This window comes from Schistocerca serialis, chromosome 9, assembly GCF_023864345.2.
Source record: "Schistocerca serialis cubense isolate TAMUIC-IGC-003099 chromosome 9, iqSchSeri2.2, whole genome shotgun sequence".
NCBI classification, from domain to species: domain Eukaryota; kingdom Metazoa; phylum Arthropoda; class Insecta; order Orthoptera; family Acrididae; genus Schistocerca; species Schistocerca serialis.
The window spans coordinates 385,365,073-385,384,693 of NC_064646.1; the positions used below are offsets into that span (position 1 = coordinate 385,365,073).

The 19,621-nt window shown below is 43.9% G+C and overlaps 1 protein-coding gene across 1 annotated transcript in view; it reads left to right on the plus strand.

Moving 5' to 3' along the window:
• Positions 1-19,621, plus strand: part of LOC126419631 (coiled-coil domain-containing protein 96-like) — a 198,968-nt gene that overhangs the window by 131,264 nt on the left and 48,083 nt on the right. The window contains exon 7 of the mRNA XM_050086820.1: positions 2,978-3,142. Coding sequence (XP_049942777.1) covers positions 2,978-3,142 — 165 coding nt within the window. The remainder of the gene's footprint in view (positions 1-2,977; positions 3,143-19,621) is intronic.

Here is a 19,621-nt window from a genome sequence, read left to right on the forward strand (position 1 = left end):
GATTTCTAACCAAATATGCGTTATATGAGTCTAAAAATTAGCACAACACTACAAACTATGCACTTAAAGAGCTGACCAATGTCTCCATGTCTCCAACCACTGCCGCGCGGGATTAGCCGCGCGGTCTCAGGCGCTGCAGTCATGGACTGTACGTGTGGTCCCGGCAGAGGTTCGAGTCCTCCCTGGGGCATGGGTGTGTGTGTTTGTCCGTAGGATAATTTAGGTTAAGTAGTGTGTAAGTTTAGGGACTGATGACCTTAGCAGTTAAGTCCCATAAGATTTCACACACATTTGGACATTTTTCTCCAACCACTGCTGGTCATACTAAGCCGAAACATTTAAGCAACGGAACGACAACGTGGCGCCTGTTGGGGTAGACTACAGCGCAAACGAAGAAGCACTGAGCTAGCAGTGGTCAAGAAAGGTGCAGTATTTTAGGTGTAATTGTCTCCGACGCGGCTGACCTGGTTGATGGAAAGCACTGTTGGCACCCCGGCCACGGCATACAAGTTCCCCAAGTTCCAATGCATAGGTGGAAATATGTGGGCCGCATTGCAGAAAAGCGTGAGCCTCTGCGTCCTTTCTCTCTCTGGGCTTATTAGAATCAAATCTCTAACCACCTGCTTTCAAAACTAGTGTTTGAGCACAGGTGGCGTCAGTCACGGTGAGCTAGAGCTCCTAGGTAGAATACGAAGCCATGTAACCTACCACAACATGATATAAACTACTGCATTATTACTGAGTGTGGGACATAGTGTATGAGCGTTATAAATCCTTCTGTGTCCAACATATTGGCAAGGTTAGTCTGGAGTTTCGTTCAAAAATAGGCAGGAGTGGCACAATGTGATAAACTGCTACTTGGTGGTTATAATTGAAGTGCAGTTTCTCACAGAGTCCCAGTATGGGCTGTACTTAACGTATGGCAGAGGAATTTGGTAGATGTTCTAATGTGCTCGTGCAGAACCAATTTAAGCAGGGAAAAAATTAGTTCTAATTTTGGACACTAGATGCAAATATGGCGCTTTGAATGCAAGAAACACGCCTAAAAATCTTTCCATACATAATATATTAGGAACAGATCATGGACTGAAAAGGGTAAATAAGTAATAAAGGCAAAATATTGGTTTTATTATTAACCAGCGTTTACACAGATTGTTAAGTATAAGCACCGGAAGCATTGTCGATATCCTGTACAGCGCTATATTTGCACCTGGTGGCCAAACCTGGGACTAATTTTTCCAGTGTAAATCGGTTCCACATTAATGCATTAACGCATCTACTAAGATTCGCTGCCGTACGATAATTACAGCGCATACTGAACCTCCGTGAGTAGCTCCACTTTAATTATAACCACCCGGTATATTCCCCTTACATGTTGGGTATAATGGGCATATCGGGAAAAATGTAGTAACAAATATAATCCTGCAAGCACACTGATGGAGGATGACATCCGCCTGTGCTCCCATGGAGAATAAAAAGAGATGTAATATTAGTGTGTGATGTCACTATAAGACTGAAAATATTAGTTGACAACTTATACAGGATGCAGGCTGTCATGCGAGAGGACCGCTAGAGGCAGGTACCACATGGTCACACTGCCAGTATTGTCTGTATCTCTGTGTGCAGTATGCACGTTGCATCTACCTTCTGACACGCACGCCACTGCAAAACCAGCAGAAGGTTTCAGCCTAGGGTGCCAGGATAGTTGTAGGTGTGGTCTCGAGAGAAGTGAAGCCGGTAAAACCAGTCCATCTCCTTACAGTCTCACAGTGGAATGTCGTGACAGCAGAAGTTCTCCTTCATTCTTTAATGCGATTACATCTGTCACCAGTGAGACCTTACAGTGTGTAATCATTTCAGCATGGGTTTTTTATATTTTTGTTTTCTATTTACTTATTTATTTGTATTACGATCCGACGTCGTATTGTAAGATCACTCCAGAGAATAGATTTCTAAAGTTTTCTCAGCTTGACTAAATGCTGGTAAGTTGTCTAGTTTCTGGCGCTTCCATTTAGTGCACAGTATGTTACTAACTGACCCAGCACTCCACTGTAAGCTGTTTGAGCTCTGGCCTTATGTGCAGCTGTTACGTCAATTCTTTATTTAGTTATTTATTATTTACATTTCTCAGCAGGGGTTTATTTTGTGTGTGTGTGTGGCAGGAGGGGGAGGGGGCGAGGGAGGAGACAGCAGTGGCTGTGTTGTCCTCTTTCATTTAAATGAAATACGTTAGTAACACCTTGGTAGCAGTAACAATTTGATGAGGTAATGTTGTAAGGATGATGGAACTCTTGGCCTGTTGGCCTCTATGTGAGTTATGTTGATACAGATGGCATTGGAGAATATGTGATTTGAGAAAGAAGTTAAGTATTGGCAAGGGTCATGAGATGGGATGCATATGCTAGAAGGTGGGTAGGACTGCAGTTACCAAAATCTCAGTAATGATTTCATTGTCTGAGGTGTTGGGAGATTCGGTTTAAGTTACGATGGGGGAGGACATGGGGTGTGTGGTGAGAGAACTGAGACATAGACGCAGATGCACAGCAGCAGGTCAAAATTCTTAAGGATGTGGGATACTAAGGGGTGCTAGGAGATGAGACACAAGACAGACCAGTGCAGCGCAAGTGTGTTTTGAAGAGGTGTGGGAACTTTGCCAGCTGATGCAGGATGAGGGCATGGGTGTGTGAACATATACAGAAGGCAAGACAGAGTGCTTGAAGTTCAAGGATCTGAAGGTATTGGTGAAACGTGGGAAAAATCAGAGGTCCCTACGACAGTTTCATAGGTGAGCGTTACTTAGAGCCCAGGCACATTGATGAAGCAACCCGGTTGGTGCCTGGAAAACGAGAACACCCCATACCACTGCTCGAAGCAGCCCCAGTTAGGGAGCTATTGTGCTCAACTCGACTTAAAACCCGAACACATTCCATCGACATTTTTATGTGTTGACTGCAGACTGACTGTGCTGTGGGCACAGGTGCGGCGCCATTTGGAGGCTGAGTTGAGCCACAGCGCGGAGGAGGAGCACCTGCGGAATCGGCTGAGCGCTGCGCGCGAAAAGGTGGCTGCGAAGGAGGCACAGCTGTTGCAGCTGCAGGAAAAGGCCATCTCCAAGATGCGTGCGCCGCCCGGGCGCCGGCAGGTAGGACTACCACACCCTGAAATCGAAAATTTTTATGTCTCCCAATGATATCGCCAAATTCAAGAGCCACTAGCTGTGACTGATGCATTATGTGATCTAAAGTATCCGGACACTCCCAGAAACATGCACTTTTCATATTAGGTGTATTGTGCTGCCATCTACTGCCAAGTACTCCATATGAGCGACCTCAGTGGTCATTAGACATTGTGAGAGAGCAGAATGGGGCGCTCCACGGAACTCACAGACTTCGAACGTGGTCAGGTGATTGGATGTCACTTCTGTCATACGTCTGTAAGAGAGATTTTCACATTCCTAAACATCCCTAGATCCACTGTGTCCGATGTGATAGTGAAGTGGAAACGTGAAAGAACACGTGCAGCACAAATGCGTGCAGGCCGACCTCGTCTGTTGACTGACAGAGACCGTCGACAGTTGAAGAGGGTCGTAATGTGTTGTAGGCAGACATCTATCCAGAACATCACACAGGAATTCCAAATTGCTTCAGGATCCACTGCAAGTACTATGGCAGTTAGGCAGGAGGTGAGAAAACTTGGATTTCATGGTCGAGCGGCTGCCCATAAGTCACCCATCATGCCGTTAAATGCCGAACGACGCCTGGCTTGGTGTAAAGAGTGTGCCGGCCGGAGTGGCCGAGCGGTTCTAGGCGCTTCAGTCTGGAACCGCGCGACCGCTACGGTCGCAGGTTCGAATCCTGCCTCGGGTATGGATGTGTGTGATGTCCTTAGGTTAGTTAGGTTGAAGTAGTTCTACGTTATAGGGTACTGATGACCTCAGATATTAAGTCCCATAGTGCTCAGAGCCATTTGAACCATTTTTTTGTAAAGAGTGTAAACATTGGACGATTGAACGGTGGAAACACGTTGTGTGCAGTGAAGAATCACGGTACACAATGTGGCGATCCGATGGTAGGGTGTGGGTATGGCGAGTTCCCGGTGAACATCATCTGACATCGTGTGTAGTGTCAACAGTAACATTCGGAGGCGATGGTGTCATGGTGTGGTAGTGTTTTTCACGGAGGGAGCTTGCACCCCTTGTTGTTTGGTGTGGTACTATCACAGCACATGCCTACACTGATGTTTCAAGCGCCTTCTTGCTTCCCACTGTTGAAGAGTAATTCGGGGATGGCGATTGCATTTTTGAACACGATCGAGCACCTGTTCATAATGCACGGCCTGTGGCGGAGTGGTTACACGACAATAACATGCCTGTAATGAACTGGCCGGCACAGAGTCGTGACCTGAATCCTATAGAAAACCTATGGGATGTTTTGGAACGCCGACTTTGTGCCAGGCCTCACCGACCGACATCGATACCTCTCCTCAGTGCAGCACTCCGAGAAAAATGGGCTGCTATTCCCCAAGAAACCTTCCGGCATCTGATTAAACGTATGCCCGCGGGAGTGGAAGCTGTCATTAAGCCTAAGTGTGGGCCAACACCATATCGAATTACAGCGTTACCGATGGAGGGTGCCACGAACTTGTAAGTCATTTTCAGCTAGGTGTCCGGATACTTTTGATCGCATAGTGTATGCATTCATTCATTCATTCGTTCGCAAGCATTGTAAGTCCCATTACGAGAGATATCCTTCAAGATTGTCAAAAGAAATGTCAGACGCAATCGTTGCAGGCTACTCCTGTAAAGTGTACTAACAACAAATTGTGATTAGTGCTATTCCCACTGACAGTTATGGGAACAACTTCTGAAATACTGTTAACGTCTGGTACATCAAACAAACCGTTTGTGCAATTTTATACCGAACACTTTCAGCTGTCTATATACTGGCAAAAATTGAAACGTACCTGTATTTCATATGATCATTAGAGTTAAACGCGACACGTATTGCTGAGTCCCAATCCATACATGCACTGAAGGGAAAAAATCACAACGCCAAAAAATAATTAATGCAGGGCAATGAAATTTCTATAATACATTTGTCAGAGTTAAACATTTAAGCGATTAACGCTACAAGATCACAGGTTAATGTAATCACGAGATAACCCATTTCAAATGTGAAATGCTGGTACATTAAGATCTGCTGTAACTGCCAGACTGCCGAATGTAAACATGCAAACGTGTATGCAGTGTATTGTACGCATGCTGGATGTCAGATGGTGGGATGGAGTTCCATGCCTGTTGCACCTGATTGGTCAATACAGGGACGGTTAATGTTATATGTGGATGACGCTAGAGCTGTCATCCGATGATGTCCCATATGTTCTCGAATGGAGACAGATCTGGTGATGTCCCATATGTTCTCGAATGGAGACAGATCTGGTGATCGAGCAGAGAGAGGTAACATGTCGACACTTTTTAGAGCAAGTTGGGTTACAACAGCGGTATATGGGCTATCGTGATTCTGTCAGAAAACATGCTCTGGAACGCTGTTCACGAATGGCAGCAGAGCAGATTGCATCAGGCTGGGGGGGCCGAGCGGTTCTAGGCGCTGCAGTCTGGAGCCTCGCGACCGTTACGGTCGCAGGTTCGAATCCTGCCTCGGGCATGGATGTGTGTGCTGTCCTTAGGTTAGTTACGTTTAAGTATTTCTAAGTTCTAGGGGGTCTGATGACCTCAGAAGTTAAGTCCCATGGTGCTCAGAGCCATTTGAACCATTTTTTGGCCGGCCGGAGTGGCCGAGTGGTTCTAGGCGTTACAGTCTGGAACAGCGTGACCGCTACGGTTGCAGGTTCGAATCCTGCCTCAGGCATGGATGTGTGTGATGTCCTTAGGTTAGTTAGGTTGAAGTAGTTCTAAGTTCTAGGGGACTGATGACCTCAGATGTTAAGTCCCATAGTGCTCAGAGCCATTTGAACCATGTAAGCACAAGGCCAGACGCTGCCTGGTATGGGTTGGACCCACAGCTATAAGTAAATGATTGGGCAAAGCCGCGTTTCTCCTCTAGCATTGCTATAAATCATATCAATGGTGGTTATTATGGTACTGTTCTACTTTGAGTGGGAACTTCCAGTTTCCTGTCTGGAGTCTACAAGCAACCTGTTATAGACTTCTGCACCAGATTATAAAAGTATATGCCAAATCCTGAACAGATAAGTGTAGTATGTAAAAAAACCGTTTGCATTCTGAATATTTTGGTTATGAGTTGCACACATTCACACCGCTCACGCTTCTTACTGAACACAAGTCCATTACAAAGTATATATATAGACACATCAGTGTACTGTTCCTCAGGGTTGCAAAGAGGCTACTCCAAGATGTTGTTATTGCACAGTTCTGGCGAATAAATACTTTGACCTTACCTGCAATGCCCAAAAAATTTATGACATAGCCCACTACTGAGTGAAAGCGTTCAAATTGTAGAAACCCTGTCTGGAAGCCACACAATCATAAATACACACATCTAAAAAAAATTTTTGCATCACATCGGTTCCGAGAGTTCCCGAACCTGTACAGAAAATTGGTATAGAGATCAACATAAACATCATTTCCGCCCTTTTTATTGCTCATGAAAACCCCACTTTCTATGTTGTTCCACCAAACAGCGAGACCTTCAGAGGTGGTGGTCCAGATTGCTGTACACACCGGTACCTCTAATACCTAGTATCACGTCGCCTTGCATTGACGCATGTCTGTATTCGTCGTGGTATAATATCCACAAGTTCATCAAGGCACTGTTTGTCTAGGTTGTCCCACTCCTCAATGGCGATTCGGCGTAGATCCTTGATAGTGGTTGGTGAGTCACATCGTTCATAAACACCCCTTTTCAATCTGTCCCAGGCATGTGCGATAGTGTTAATGTCTGGGGAACATGCTGGCCACTCTAGTCGAGGGATGTTGTTACCCTGAAGGAAGTAATTCACAAGTTGTGTACGATGGGGTCGCGAATTGTCGTCCATCAAGACGAATGCCTAGCCAATATGCTGCCGATATTGTTGCACTAGGATCAGGATGCAGAGGATGGCATTCACGTATCGTAGAGCCGTTACGGCGCCTTTCATGATCACCAGCGGCGTACGTCGTCCCAGCATAAGGCCAGCCTAAAAAAGCAGGGAACCTCTACATTGGTGCACTCGCTGGACAGTGTGTCTAAGGCGTACTACAGCCTGACCAGATTGCCTCCAAACACGTTTTCGGCGATTGTCTGGTTCAAGGCATATGCGACAATCATTGGTGAAGAGAACGTGATGCCAATCCTAAGCGGTCCATTCGGCATGTTGTTGGGCCCAGCCGTACCACGCTACATGGTGTCGTGGTTGCAAAGAAGGACCTCGCCATGGGCGTCGCTTTGGTTCACTTCGGGACGCCTGGACACTTCCCCTGTTGAGAGCCCTTCCTGGCACAAAGTAACAGTGCGGACGCGATCGAACCGCAGTATTGACCGTCTAGGCATGGTGTAACTACAGACAACACGAGCCGTGTTCCTCCTTCCTGGTGGAATGGCTGGAACTGATCGGCTGTCGAACGCCCCACCATCTAACAGGCGCTCCTCATGCATGGTTGTTTACATCTTTGGGCGGGATTAGTGACATCTCAGAACAGTCAATGGGACTGTGTCTGTGATACAGTATCCACAGTCAACGTCTATCTTTAGTAGATCTGGGAACTGGGGTGATGCGAAACTTTTATGATGTGTGTAATTTTGAAAGCAAATCGTGTATATTTAAAGCTAAGGCTGGAAACACAAGCTAGTAAAATGCGCTATAGTTCTAGGACAAAGCGATCACTATAAATTGATCATTATGGCAGATTTTCACAACTACTGCGTTTTGGAACACTGGATGAGTAGCATCTGAGATGAGACTTCTTATTTCGAAACTAGTTATGGCACACTGAAGAATAAATAACTGATAACTGAGAAGCAGGAAGAATAGCTTCACGTTCAGCACTGTAACATACAGCCTAAAACGTCTTCCGCGGGGTATTAGGTGCATATGTTATTTCATTTGTCAAAAATTGCTAATGGAACAATTGATATGGACTCAATTGGAATACATTAATGTGCCATTGTAATCAGCAGAGCTTCTAATATATGTTAACACTATAAACAGAACAAAAATTACAGTACACACTGTCACTGTTAATAGTCATTCACTATTAATTTAATATTTCTGCTATAACTTTTCAAGAAAAGTATTGACAAATTTAGGCATAACTAGTTTAAGAACGTTACACTATACAAGGTGGACATGTGAAACCCTCTTTTTTAAATATTAACTTTGTTTATCCTTTTGGTGCTAACGGAAACAAAACAGATCTGTTTGTACTGAAAGAAAATAGCTGGCAAACCCTATCCACAACTTACTATGAAATAAGTGCCTGTTCCAGGAAGTAGAAGTCTAACAGGGGTATGTGACTCAGTTGCATCACAGGCCCACGTAAGGCACTGCGTATTGCGTCTTCGGTGGTAACCATATCTGTCCTTAACTGCAGTGCAATTTTTCATACACTGTGCTCCAACATGTGATCTGCAGTGACAATTTACTCCAATAAAAGTATGCTCTGAGTGAAGTTTATAAAACAGCAAATGAGGAGCAAACAAACCTAGTAAAATCTTAATACATTTTTGGGGCTTGGTGATGTCCAATCTGGTAGGCGTACATTCGTCAGAGAAATTTTGCCGAGTTGCAAGGGTGTTTATCTGAGTTCATGGAACACAAGCGTCCGCAACTACTTCCTATCAACACAGCTCCACTGCCTTGAACAATAGAGTTACTCGCTCATGAATTTGCAGTCCTGAATTTCCACAACAGTGCTATACCTGTGACATATTATTTATGCTCTGTGCCACGTGGGACTAAGCACTACAAGACCCAGCTGGGTTCGATTCCCGGCTGGGTCGGAGATTTTCTCCGCTCAGGGACTGGGTGTTGTGTTGTCCTGATCATCATCATTTCATCCCCATCGACGCGCAGGTCGCCGAAGTGGCGTCAAATCAAAATACCTGCACCAGGCGAACGGTCTACCCGATGGGAGGCCCTAGCCACACGACATTTCCAACACCAGGATGGTTTTGGATCTGCTCACAATAAGTAACACTATATTCTCCAATATACAAAATGATCTATACCTGCCGTCACGACCATGAGATCATCAGCAACAACAACTAGATAGGCCACATTGTTTCACTTACCGATGTGCGTTCGGTGATGGTAAATTGCGTGAGATAAGTTTTGCTCGTTATCTATTATCGTCTAAATCTGTGTAGCTTGACACAATCAAAATATAGTTTATCAGTTCCAATCGAAATCACTGTTTTACGCGACTTTTCTTGATTTTCCAGCTGCCACCTGTGACAGACTAGAAGACCAGCAACTTATACATCTAGCGTTTCCATTGTTTGTGCGCAGATCAAGTGTCACGTTCCTTGTTTGGTTTTGTGTTTAAGAGGTGTAATTTCGCGTTTTTGTAACTGAAAAATGTAGATTTGCGCAGTCTCTAGCGAGTTGTCATCTGTTTTGTTTGTTTGGAACGGTCGTTGATCGTTTCTTTCAGGCCGGGATAAATGGTGGGCAGTAACACGCCCGCATCGCTCAAGGCGGAGACTCAATGTTGAGGCTGCCCATCTGGCCTGGCCCATTAGATCTGCGAGTGGACAGGTAGCCGATTGTTCAGCAGCGTCCGAGCAGGCTCACTGGGGAGGGGTTTACTAGTTATGGGAAGCTCCAACATTAGGCGCATTATGGAGCTCCTTGGGGAAATACAAATCCAATGTGCACTCAATACGTTTTACTGGGGGCCTCATCCGAGATTTGGGGGAGAAGTCCTGCCTCTGGATGTTGAGCGTGCAGGGATCAGTTGTCTGTGAGTTGTGTTTCACGCCGACACCAGTGACTCCTGCCGCTGGGGATCTGACGCCATCCTTAGTTTGTACAGGCTGCTGGCCGAAGTGATGAAGACTGCTGGCTTCGCGCACTGGGTACAAGCAGATAACACACACAGTCTGCAGCATAGTCCCCAGAACTAATAAGAGTCTCTTGGTTTGGGGCCAAGTGCAGGGTCTTAACCAACACTTTAGATTCATTGACAGTGTTGGGGCAGCAGATTTCTGGACCTGCATTATGCGGTGGAGAATTGTAGGACTTTCCTTGATAACTCACGGGTGCACTACACAAAGGAAGCAACCACTTGGGTAGCATAGTACTTGTGGAGTGCATATGTGGGTTTCTTGGAGTGGACAGTAATATGAGATCCTCTGATAGACGCTCGACACTTATTATGCAGAGAGCGAAATCAGTCTGTGTATGAAGTGAAGGCACTTCGACGGTCAAAATTTTGACAGTAAACTATAGAGGTATTTGTAAAGAAGTTCCTGAATTTACTGGAAAGCTGTCGCTCTCGAATTATTCTCGAAACCAAGAGCTGACCTAAGCAGAAGGCTCTGAGATACTTAGCGAAGCATTGAATATATATATCGAAAAGGAAGATTAGGTTCCACAGGAGGAGGTAGGAGTATCATTACAGTGAACAAAAATATTCTGTCTGTCGGGAATGAAGTTGAGTCTGCCTGTGAAGTTATCTGGAAGTGTGTAACAGATCTAGTTAAACTAAAGTTAATTATCGGATTTTTCCACCGGCCATCCGATGCTGTCGTGGCAGATTAAGAATCGTTCAAAGAAAGGCTACGCTCAGTAGCGTGGAAATACTCTGCTGATGCAATTTCCCGTTTGCACAAATCCTTCAAATATGGTTCAAATGGCTCTGAGCACCATGGGACTTAACTTCTCAGGTCATCAGTCCCCTAGAACTTAGAACTACTTAAACCTAATTAACCTAAGGACATCACACACTTCCATACCCGAGGCAGGATTCGAACCAGCGACCGCAGTGACCGCGCGGTTCCACACTGTAGCGCTTAGAACCGCTCGGCCACTCCGGCCGGCCACAAATCCTTATTCTTTATTGATAGATAACCCAAAAACATGGCTTTTGGGTACCTAAACTGAGACGCAGATTCCAAGGCGGCTACACACAGAAAATGGCTGTAATTTGTATGATATATTTCTAACATTCCGATCTTAAACGACCTTGGAAATGTTCTTTATATCCTTATCCGTTTCGGAGATACAGTGGTTCAAATGTCGCCTGTAGAATATGGTATGAGACGAAAATATAGTTTATAAAGTGACATAGCGCGGAGAAATATGCTGTAAAGTGTCTCCGTTATCATCAGAACGGTTCCTGGAACACAGTGGTGTAGTATTAAACACATGAAAAATTTTTGTGCACCTAAGATAGAGGCTGAGGTGTAAAATTAGTTCTGCGTTACTTCAATTGCACATAAGTTATCTATCAAAATTTTGCTCAGCCATAAAGCAATTTTCATATGAGCAGCAGGGAAAAGAAGGGAACCAGCGGAAAAATGCACTTATTGGAGCACAAAAAACGCGAATATGATCCTGCTTGTCTAAAAAACTGACTGAAAAGTGGTGTACCAGCTGCTTCGTGTAATCTTACTCAGTACCTTTCAAAGTTTTCCCCAAAATTTTGGCATGTGAGCATATTCACGCTTTTTTATGCAGAGTGAGAGACAAATAGTGGCAGCGGGAAAGAGATATAAATGTAATAAAAACTTAAAGATAGCAGACAGTTATAGATGAAACGAAGGAGACAATGACAGTGGGAGAGAAAGAGAGGGACACAGTCTCAGTTGACCGTGACAGTAGAATTGTGAAGGAGTCAGTGCCAGTGGGAAGGGGATAAAGGGAAGGAGAAACTGGAAGTGGGTGAGATCCAGTGATAATGAGAGACAGCGTCTATAACAATTGTAACGAGGAAAAGAGAGGTAGTATCAGTGAGAAGAGACAGCAGCAGTGGGAAGGAATGAATGAGGTAGAAGCAGTAAGACAGAGCAAGAGGGATACAGTGACAGGGAGAGCAGACAGTAGTAGTGGGACAGAACGAAGGAGATGGTGGCTGTGAGACATGAGAAAGCGACGTAGTGACACAAAGATGTATTGACAATGATTTGGGCTGACTGAGTGAGTGAGAATAGGTAAGTGAGAGTGGGCCGATATGAGCGACTTATGTTGTAGTAGTAGTCTTCAGTCCTGAGACTGGTTTGATGCAGCTCTCCATGCTACCCTATCCTGAGCAAGCTTCTTCATCTCCCTGTACCTACTGCAACCTACATCCTTCTGAATCTGTTTTGTGTATTCATCTCTTGGTCTCCCTCTACGATTTTTACCCTCCACGCTGCCCTCCAATACTAAATTGGTGATCCCCTGATGCCTCAGAACATGTCCTACCAACCGATCCCTTCTTCTTGTCAAGTTGTGCCACAAACTCCTCTTCTTCCCAATCCTATTCAATACTTCCTCATTAGTTATGTGATCTACCCATCTAATCTTCAGCATTCTTCTGTAGCACCACATTTCAAAGGCTTCTATTCTCTTCTTGTCCAAACTATTTATCGTCCATGTTTCACTTCCATACATGGCTACACTCCATACAAATACTTTCAGAAACGACTTTCTGACATTTAAATCTATACTCGATGTTAACAAATTTTTCTTCTTCAGAAACGCTTTCCTTGCCATTGCCAATCTACATTTTATATCCTCTCTACTTCGACCATCATCAGTTACTTTGCTCCCCAAATAGCAAAACTGATTTACTATTTTAAGTGTCTCATTTCCTAATCTAATTCCCACAGCATCGCCCGACTTAATTCGACTACATTCCATTATCCTCGTTTTGCTTTTGTTGATGTTCATCTTATATCCTCCCTTCAACACACTGTCCATACCGTTCAACTGCTCTTCCAAGTCCTTTGCTGTCTCTGACAGAATTGCAATGTAATCGGCCAACCTTGAAGTTTTTATTTCTTCTCCATGGATTTTAATACCTACTCCGAATTTTTCTTTGTTTCCTTTACTGCTTGCTCAATATACAGATTGAATAACATCTGGGAGAGGCTACAACCCTGTCTCACTCCCTTTCCAACCACTGCTTCCCTTTCATGTCCCTCGACTCTTATAACTCCCATCTGGTTTCTGTACAAATTGAAAAAAGCCTTTCGCTCCCTGTATTTTACCCCTGCCACCTTCAGAATTTGAAAGAGATTATTCCAGTCAACATTGTCAAAAGCTTTCTCCAAGTCTACAAATGCTAGAAACGTAGGTTCGCCTTTTTTTAATCTAGCTTCTGAGATAAGTCGTAGGGTCAGTATTGCCTCACGTGTTCCCATATTTCTGCGGAATCCAAACTGATCTTCCCCGAGGTCGGCTTCTACCAGTTTTTCCATTCGTCTGTACAGAATTCGCGTTAGTATTTTGCAGCCGTGACTTATTAAACTGACAGTTCGGTAATTTTCACATCTGTCAACGCCTGCTTTCTTTGGGATTGGAATTATTATATTCTTCTTGAAGTCCGAGGGTATTTCGCCGGTCTCATACATTTTGCTCACCAGATAGTAGAGTTTTGTCAGGACTGGCTCTCCCAAGGCTGTCAGTAGTTCTAATGGAATGTTGTCTACTCCCGGGGCCTTGGTTCGACTTAGGTTTTTCAGTGCTCTATCAAATTCTTCACGCAGTATCATACCACCCATTTCATCTTCATCTACATCCTCTTCCATTTCCATAATATTGTCCTCAAGTACATCGCCCTTGTATAGTCCCTCTATATACTCCTTCCACCTTTCTGCTTTCCCATCTTTGCTTAGAACTGGGTTTCCGTCTGAGCCCTTGATATTCATACAAGTGGTTCTCTTTTCTCCAGAGGTCTCTTTAATTTTCCTGTAGGCAGTATCTATCTTACCCCTAGTGAGATAAGCCTCTACATCCTTACATTTGTCCTCTAGCCATGCCTGCTTAGCCATTTTGCACTTCCTGTCGATCTTATTTTTGAGGCGGTTGTATTCCTTTTTGCCTGCTTCATTTACTGCATTTTTATATTTTCTCCTTTCATCAATTAAAATCAGTATTTCTTCTGTCACCCAAGGATTTTTACTAGCCCTCGTCTTTTTACCTACTTGATCCTCTGCTGCCTACACCACTTCATCCCTCAGAGCTACCCATTCTTCTTCTACTGTATTTCTTTCCCCCATTCCTGTCAATTGTTCCCTTATGCTTTCCCTGAAACTATGTACAACCTCTGGTTCTTTCAGTTTATCCAGGTCTCATCTCCTTAAATTCCCACTTTTTTGCAGTTTCTTCAGTTTTAATCTACAGTTCATAACCAATAGATTGTGGTCAGAGTCCACATCTGCCCCTGGAAATGTCTTACAATTTAAAATCTGGTTCCTAAATCTCTGTCTTACCATTATATAATCTATCTGATATCTTCTAGTATCTCGAGGGTTCTTCCATGTACACAACCATCTTTCATGATTCTTGAACCAAGTGTTAGCTATGATTAAGTTATGCTCTGCGCAAAATTCTACCAGGCGGCTTCCTCTTTCATTTCTTAGCCCCAATCCATATTCACTTACTATATTTCCTTCTCTACCTTTTCCTACTCTCGAATTCCAGTCACCCATGACTATTAAATTTTCGTCTCCCTTGACTACCTGAATAATTTCTTTTATCTCATCATACATTTCATCAATTTCTTCATCATCTGCAGAGCTAGTTGGCATATAAACTTGTACTACTGTAGCAGGCATGGGCTTCGTGTCTATCTTGGCCACAATAATGCGTTCACTGTGCTGTTGGTAGTAGCTTACCCGCACTCCAATTTTTTAATTCATTATGAAACCTACTCCTGCATTACCCTTATTTGATTTTGTATTTATAACCCTGTATTCACCTGACCAAAAGTCTTGTTCCTCGTGCCACCGAACTTCGCTAATTCCCACTATATCTAACTTTAGCCTATCCATTTCCCTTTTTAAATTTTCTGATCTACCTGCCCGATTAAGGGATCTGACATTCCACGCTCCGATCTGTAGAACGCCAGTTTTCTTTCTCCTGACAACGACGTCCTCCTGAGTAGTCCCCGCCCGGAGATCCGAATGGGGAACTATTTTACCTCCGGAATATTTTACCCAAGAGGACGCCATCATCATTTATCCGTACAGTAAAGCTGTATGCCCTCGGGAAAAATTACGGCCGTAGTTTCCCCTTGCTTTCAGTCGTTCGCAGTACCAGCACAGCAAGGCCGTTTTGGTTAATGTTACAAGGCCAGATCAGTCAATCATCCAGACTGTTGCCCCTGCAACTCTGAAAAGGCTGCTGCCCCTCTTCAGGAACCATACGTTTGTCTGGCCTCTCAACAGATACCCCTCCGTTGTAATTGCACCTACGGTACGGCTGTCTGTGTCGCTGAGGCATGCAAGCTTCCCCACCAACGGCAAGGTCTATGGTTCATGGGGGGGGAGGGGGAGCGACTTATAGTGATGGACTAATGCCCGTGAGCAATTTACAACTGGGAGCGGGAGGTGAGTTGTAGGTTAAAATGAGCGCGAGTAGGTTCATGTGCCAACAATTTTGAGAAAATATTTAAAGCTGCTGAGAAAGGTAGAATGAGGCACTTGGTACCTCACTTTTCACTTTTAAGGAGGAGCATTTTCCCCACTGGCAAACTGAATACTTTTGAAAAACATCCGAGGTGGAAAACTTCAATGGCTGTGGTACAACACATGAAGAAAACTGTGGAGTGTAGACTGGGACTGGAGATGGTACTAAGAGTGAGTCTTGATAAGATATTTTGAGCATGTTCTCAGGGCACATTCTACAGCAGGTAGTTCGGCAACCCATGCGCAGTGGAAATATTTCAGATCTTGTAGCTACAAGCATATCTGACATTATCAACGGTGTAAGTATGGGGACGAGGATCATGATGACATCATAGCAACGATGGTTACTGAAGTTAGTAAGTCCATCAGGAACACTGTGGGAGTATTTTCTTCTAAAAGGAACAGATAAGCAATTGTTATCATCTGACTTAACTCATGAATGTTTAAATCACACTCTGGACAAGTATGTGCCTAGTAAGTGAATTAAGTAGGGGAAAGATTCACGGTGGTTTAATACCAAAATTGAGAGTATACTGAGGAAACAAAGCCCGTTGCACTCTCGATTCAAAAAAGAACTGTGCGCATAGAATACATCCAGTGCTATACCTTAGCTAAAGATCTGGCTGAGGAACTAAGATAATTCTGGTCATACGTAAAATCGCTAAGCGGATCGAAGGTGTCTCTCCGGTCGATCGATGAACATCTGGTATGGCGATAGACGACAGCAATAGGAAAGGTGAAGCTTTAAATTACGTGTTTAAGAAATCATTCACCCTGGAGGATCGTACAAATATACCATTGTTAAAGGCGCACAAGCTCCCACATGGAGGACTTAGTGATAGGCGTCCCTGGCGTGTAGAAGGAACTAAAGGTGCCGTAAACAAATAAGTCGCCAGGTCCGGATGAATCCCAATTTCAGTTGTACAGGGAATATTCTACGGCAATGGTGGTTACTTAGCTGGCAATTATCGCGAGTCTCTCATCCAACACAAAGTCCCAAGAGACTAGGAAAAAGAGCAGGTGAATCCTATGTATGAGAAGGGTAAAAGAACGGATCCGTAAAACTACATAACCACATCCTTAACATCGGATTGTTACAGAATTCTTTACAATATTGTGAGTTCGAATATAATAAATTTCCTTGAAACGAAAAGTCTTCTGTCAGCGAATCAGCACAATTTTAAAAGGCACCGCTCGTGTGAAACTCAGCTTGTCTTTTTCTCACTTGACATCCTGCGAGCAATGGATGAACGGCAACTGACAGATTCCATATTTTTAGATTTCTAACGCGCATTTGATAATCAGCCCCAATGCAGACTGTTAACAAGGTTACAAGCATATGGAATAGATTTCAAGATATGTGACTGGCTCATAAGTACTTGGACCCAGTATCTTCTTCTCGACGGCTAGTGTTCACCAGGGACAAGGCTACAGTCGCTAGCGCTCCAGGGAAGTACGATCGGACCGCTCTTATTATCTACGTACATAAATCATCAGGATGAGCAGGATCTGTGCTTGTTTGCTGATGACGCTGTGGTGCACGACAAGGAATCGCACTGGGTGTCTGTAGGAGAATGACTTACACAAAATTTTTAGTTGCTATGATGAATCGTAGCTTTCTCTACATGTAGAAAAGTGTATGTTAATGCGAATGAGTAGTAAATATTATCCAATACTGTTCGAATACAACATTAGTATGGTGCTGCTTGACACAGTCACATAGATTAAATACCTTGGCCTAATGTCACAAAGCTATTAGAAACAGAACGATTATTTAAGAATAGTAAATGGAAATCGAATGGTCGACATCAGCTTAATTAGAGAGTTTTAGTAAAGTGTGGTTCATCCGTAAGGAAGATCACATATAGAACAGTAGTGCGACCTATTCTTGGGTATTGTTAGAGTGTCTGGAGTTCCCACCAAGTCATGGGAAAAAATAACTCTCGTTATGGGGTATCAGACCTCAAATCTTAACTACCCATTTTCAGTTACTCTTACATTATACGGATGAGCTGAAAAGTTACGCCTCCGAAATTTTTACGTGAACACTCTCAAAGGTTTTTGAAAAAAACAAATTTTGTTAACATTCTACATTTTATTCTTCATGTCTATATATTTATTTCTCAACGTAGCGACCCTGACAACGAATACATTTCTCCCAACGAAAGACCAGTTTGTTGATACCGTCAATGGAGAATGTTTGACTTTGTTGACGAAACCACAAGCTCACCTCTTCTTGAACCGCTTCATCACTATCAAAGGAGAGTCCTTGAAGGTCTTCTTTAACTTCTGGAAACAAATGAAAATAAGATATGGCCAAGTCGGGAAGCTATAAAGGATGATTGATGACAGAGAACCCAAGTGTCGGATTGTTACGTTATCTGCCGCCATGTTACAAACTGCAATTTGGAGCCCTCTAGCGGTAGAGGCTGCCAACTTGAGTCAGCGATGCATAAAAGCCGACGGAGTAATGTGCGTGCCATATAATTCTTCAACCGATACTGAGAACACAATAAAAAATATAGTCATTACTTCTTACCACAGCCCTCGGTTTCAGTGGATTTGTTAGCAAAACAACTGTTGATGTTCGAAGTAGGGAGGATATAAAATGTAGACTAGTAATGGTAAGAAAAGCGTATCTGAAGACGAGAAATTTGTTAATATCGAGTATAGATTTAATGTCAGAAAGTCCTTTCTGAAAGTATTTGTATGGAATGTAGCCATGTATGGAAGTGAAACAAGGACCATAAACAGTTTAGACAAGAAGAAAATAGAAGCTTTTGAAATACAGTACTACAGAAGAATGCTCAAGATTAGATGGGCAGATCACGTAACTAATGTGGGGGTACTGAATAGAATTGGGGAGAAGAGAAATTTGTTGTACAGCCTGACTAAAAGAAAGGATCGGTTGGTGGGACAGATTCTGAGGCATCAAGGGATTACCAATTGGAGCAAAGTGTGTGTGTGTGGGGGGGGGGGGGGGGGGCAGGGGTAATAATGGTAGAGGGAGACCAAGAGGTGAATACAGTAAGTAGACTGAGAGGGATGTAGATTGCAGTAATTACTCTCAGATGAAGAGGCTTGCAAAGGATAGAGCAGCATGGAGACGTGCGTCAAACCAGTCATTGGACTGAAGACCACAACAGCAATAACATGATTCATTTCGACGAACGTGCCTATATGTTTTCATAAATTATTGTTACTCAAGTACTCATCATAGAAGAGATAAAAAATGCTACATTGTTTGCCACATACATCTGTGTGGCTTTTGTACTCTCTCAGCATCACACTCAGTACCGTCGCACATAACAGAGGTGTGTTCTTTGGATGGTATAAGTTAGGGCACTCTTTTCAAAAGGGCTTGAATGAAAACCTGAAAGAAACACTGCTTTGAAATGTCTCTAAGGTGCGTCTTCATCACTGACATCAGCCACCTCAGGTGTCGCTTCTGAAGTTCTCTCAGTATCGCCACTTGCAGCATTTCCAGCGACAGTCTCCCACCGTATAAACCCTCTGTCTCATACGTAGCCACTGTAGCCACGAATCGCAACATTACGTTAGATCAGTCATGTTGGTCAAACGTGACACCCATTAGATAGGCATCTTCCAAATCGTGCTATCTTGAATAGGTCACAGGCATGACAGTTGGTGCAAAAATTAGATTGTCGAAACGTCAGACTGCACACATAATATTCTTGCAACGACTGTAAATCGTTTTTGACCCCAGTTCTGACATAAGGAGACTCACTATCAGCGTAGAATGTCGTCTCTTAGCTCCTTAATTCTCGTCTCCCCACCAGGGACCACAATAGCCATAAAATGTAATAACATGTGCAGAGACTGTATTGTTCGTCACTCATTGAGTCATCATGCCAGTTACGCACCTTCGTTGTTGTTCCCTAGAGGCAGCTGTGGATCCCCCAAGATTCCGATGCCTCGTCTTCAGCACCAACGGGTTGCACAGGCCAAGCCACAGACCAGGTACCGCAGACTGGTCAAGTAGCTTCGACTATGGTAGAGCCAAGCCTGATGCTTGCAAGACGGTGCCC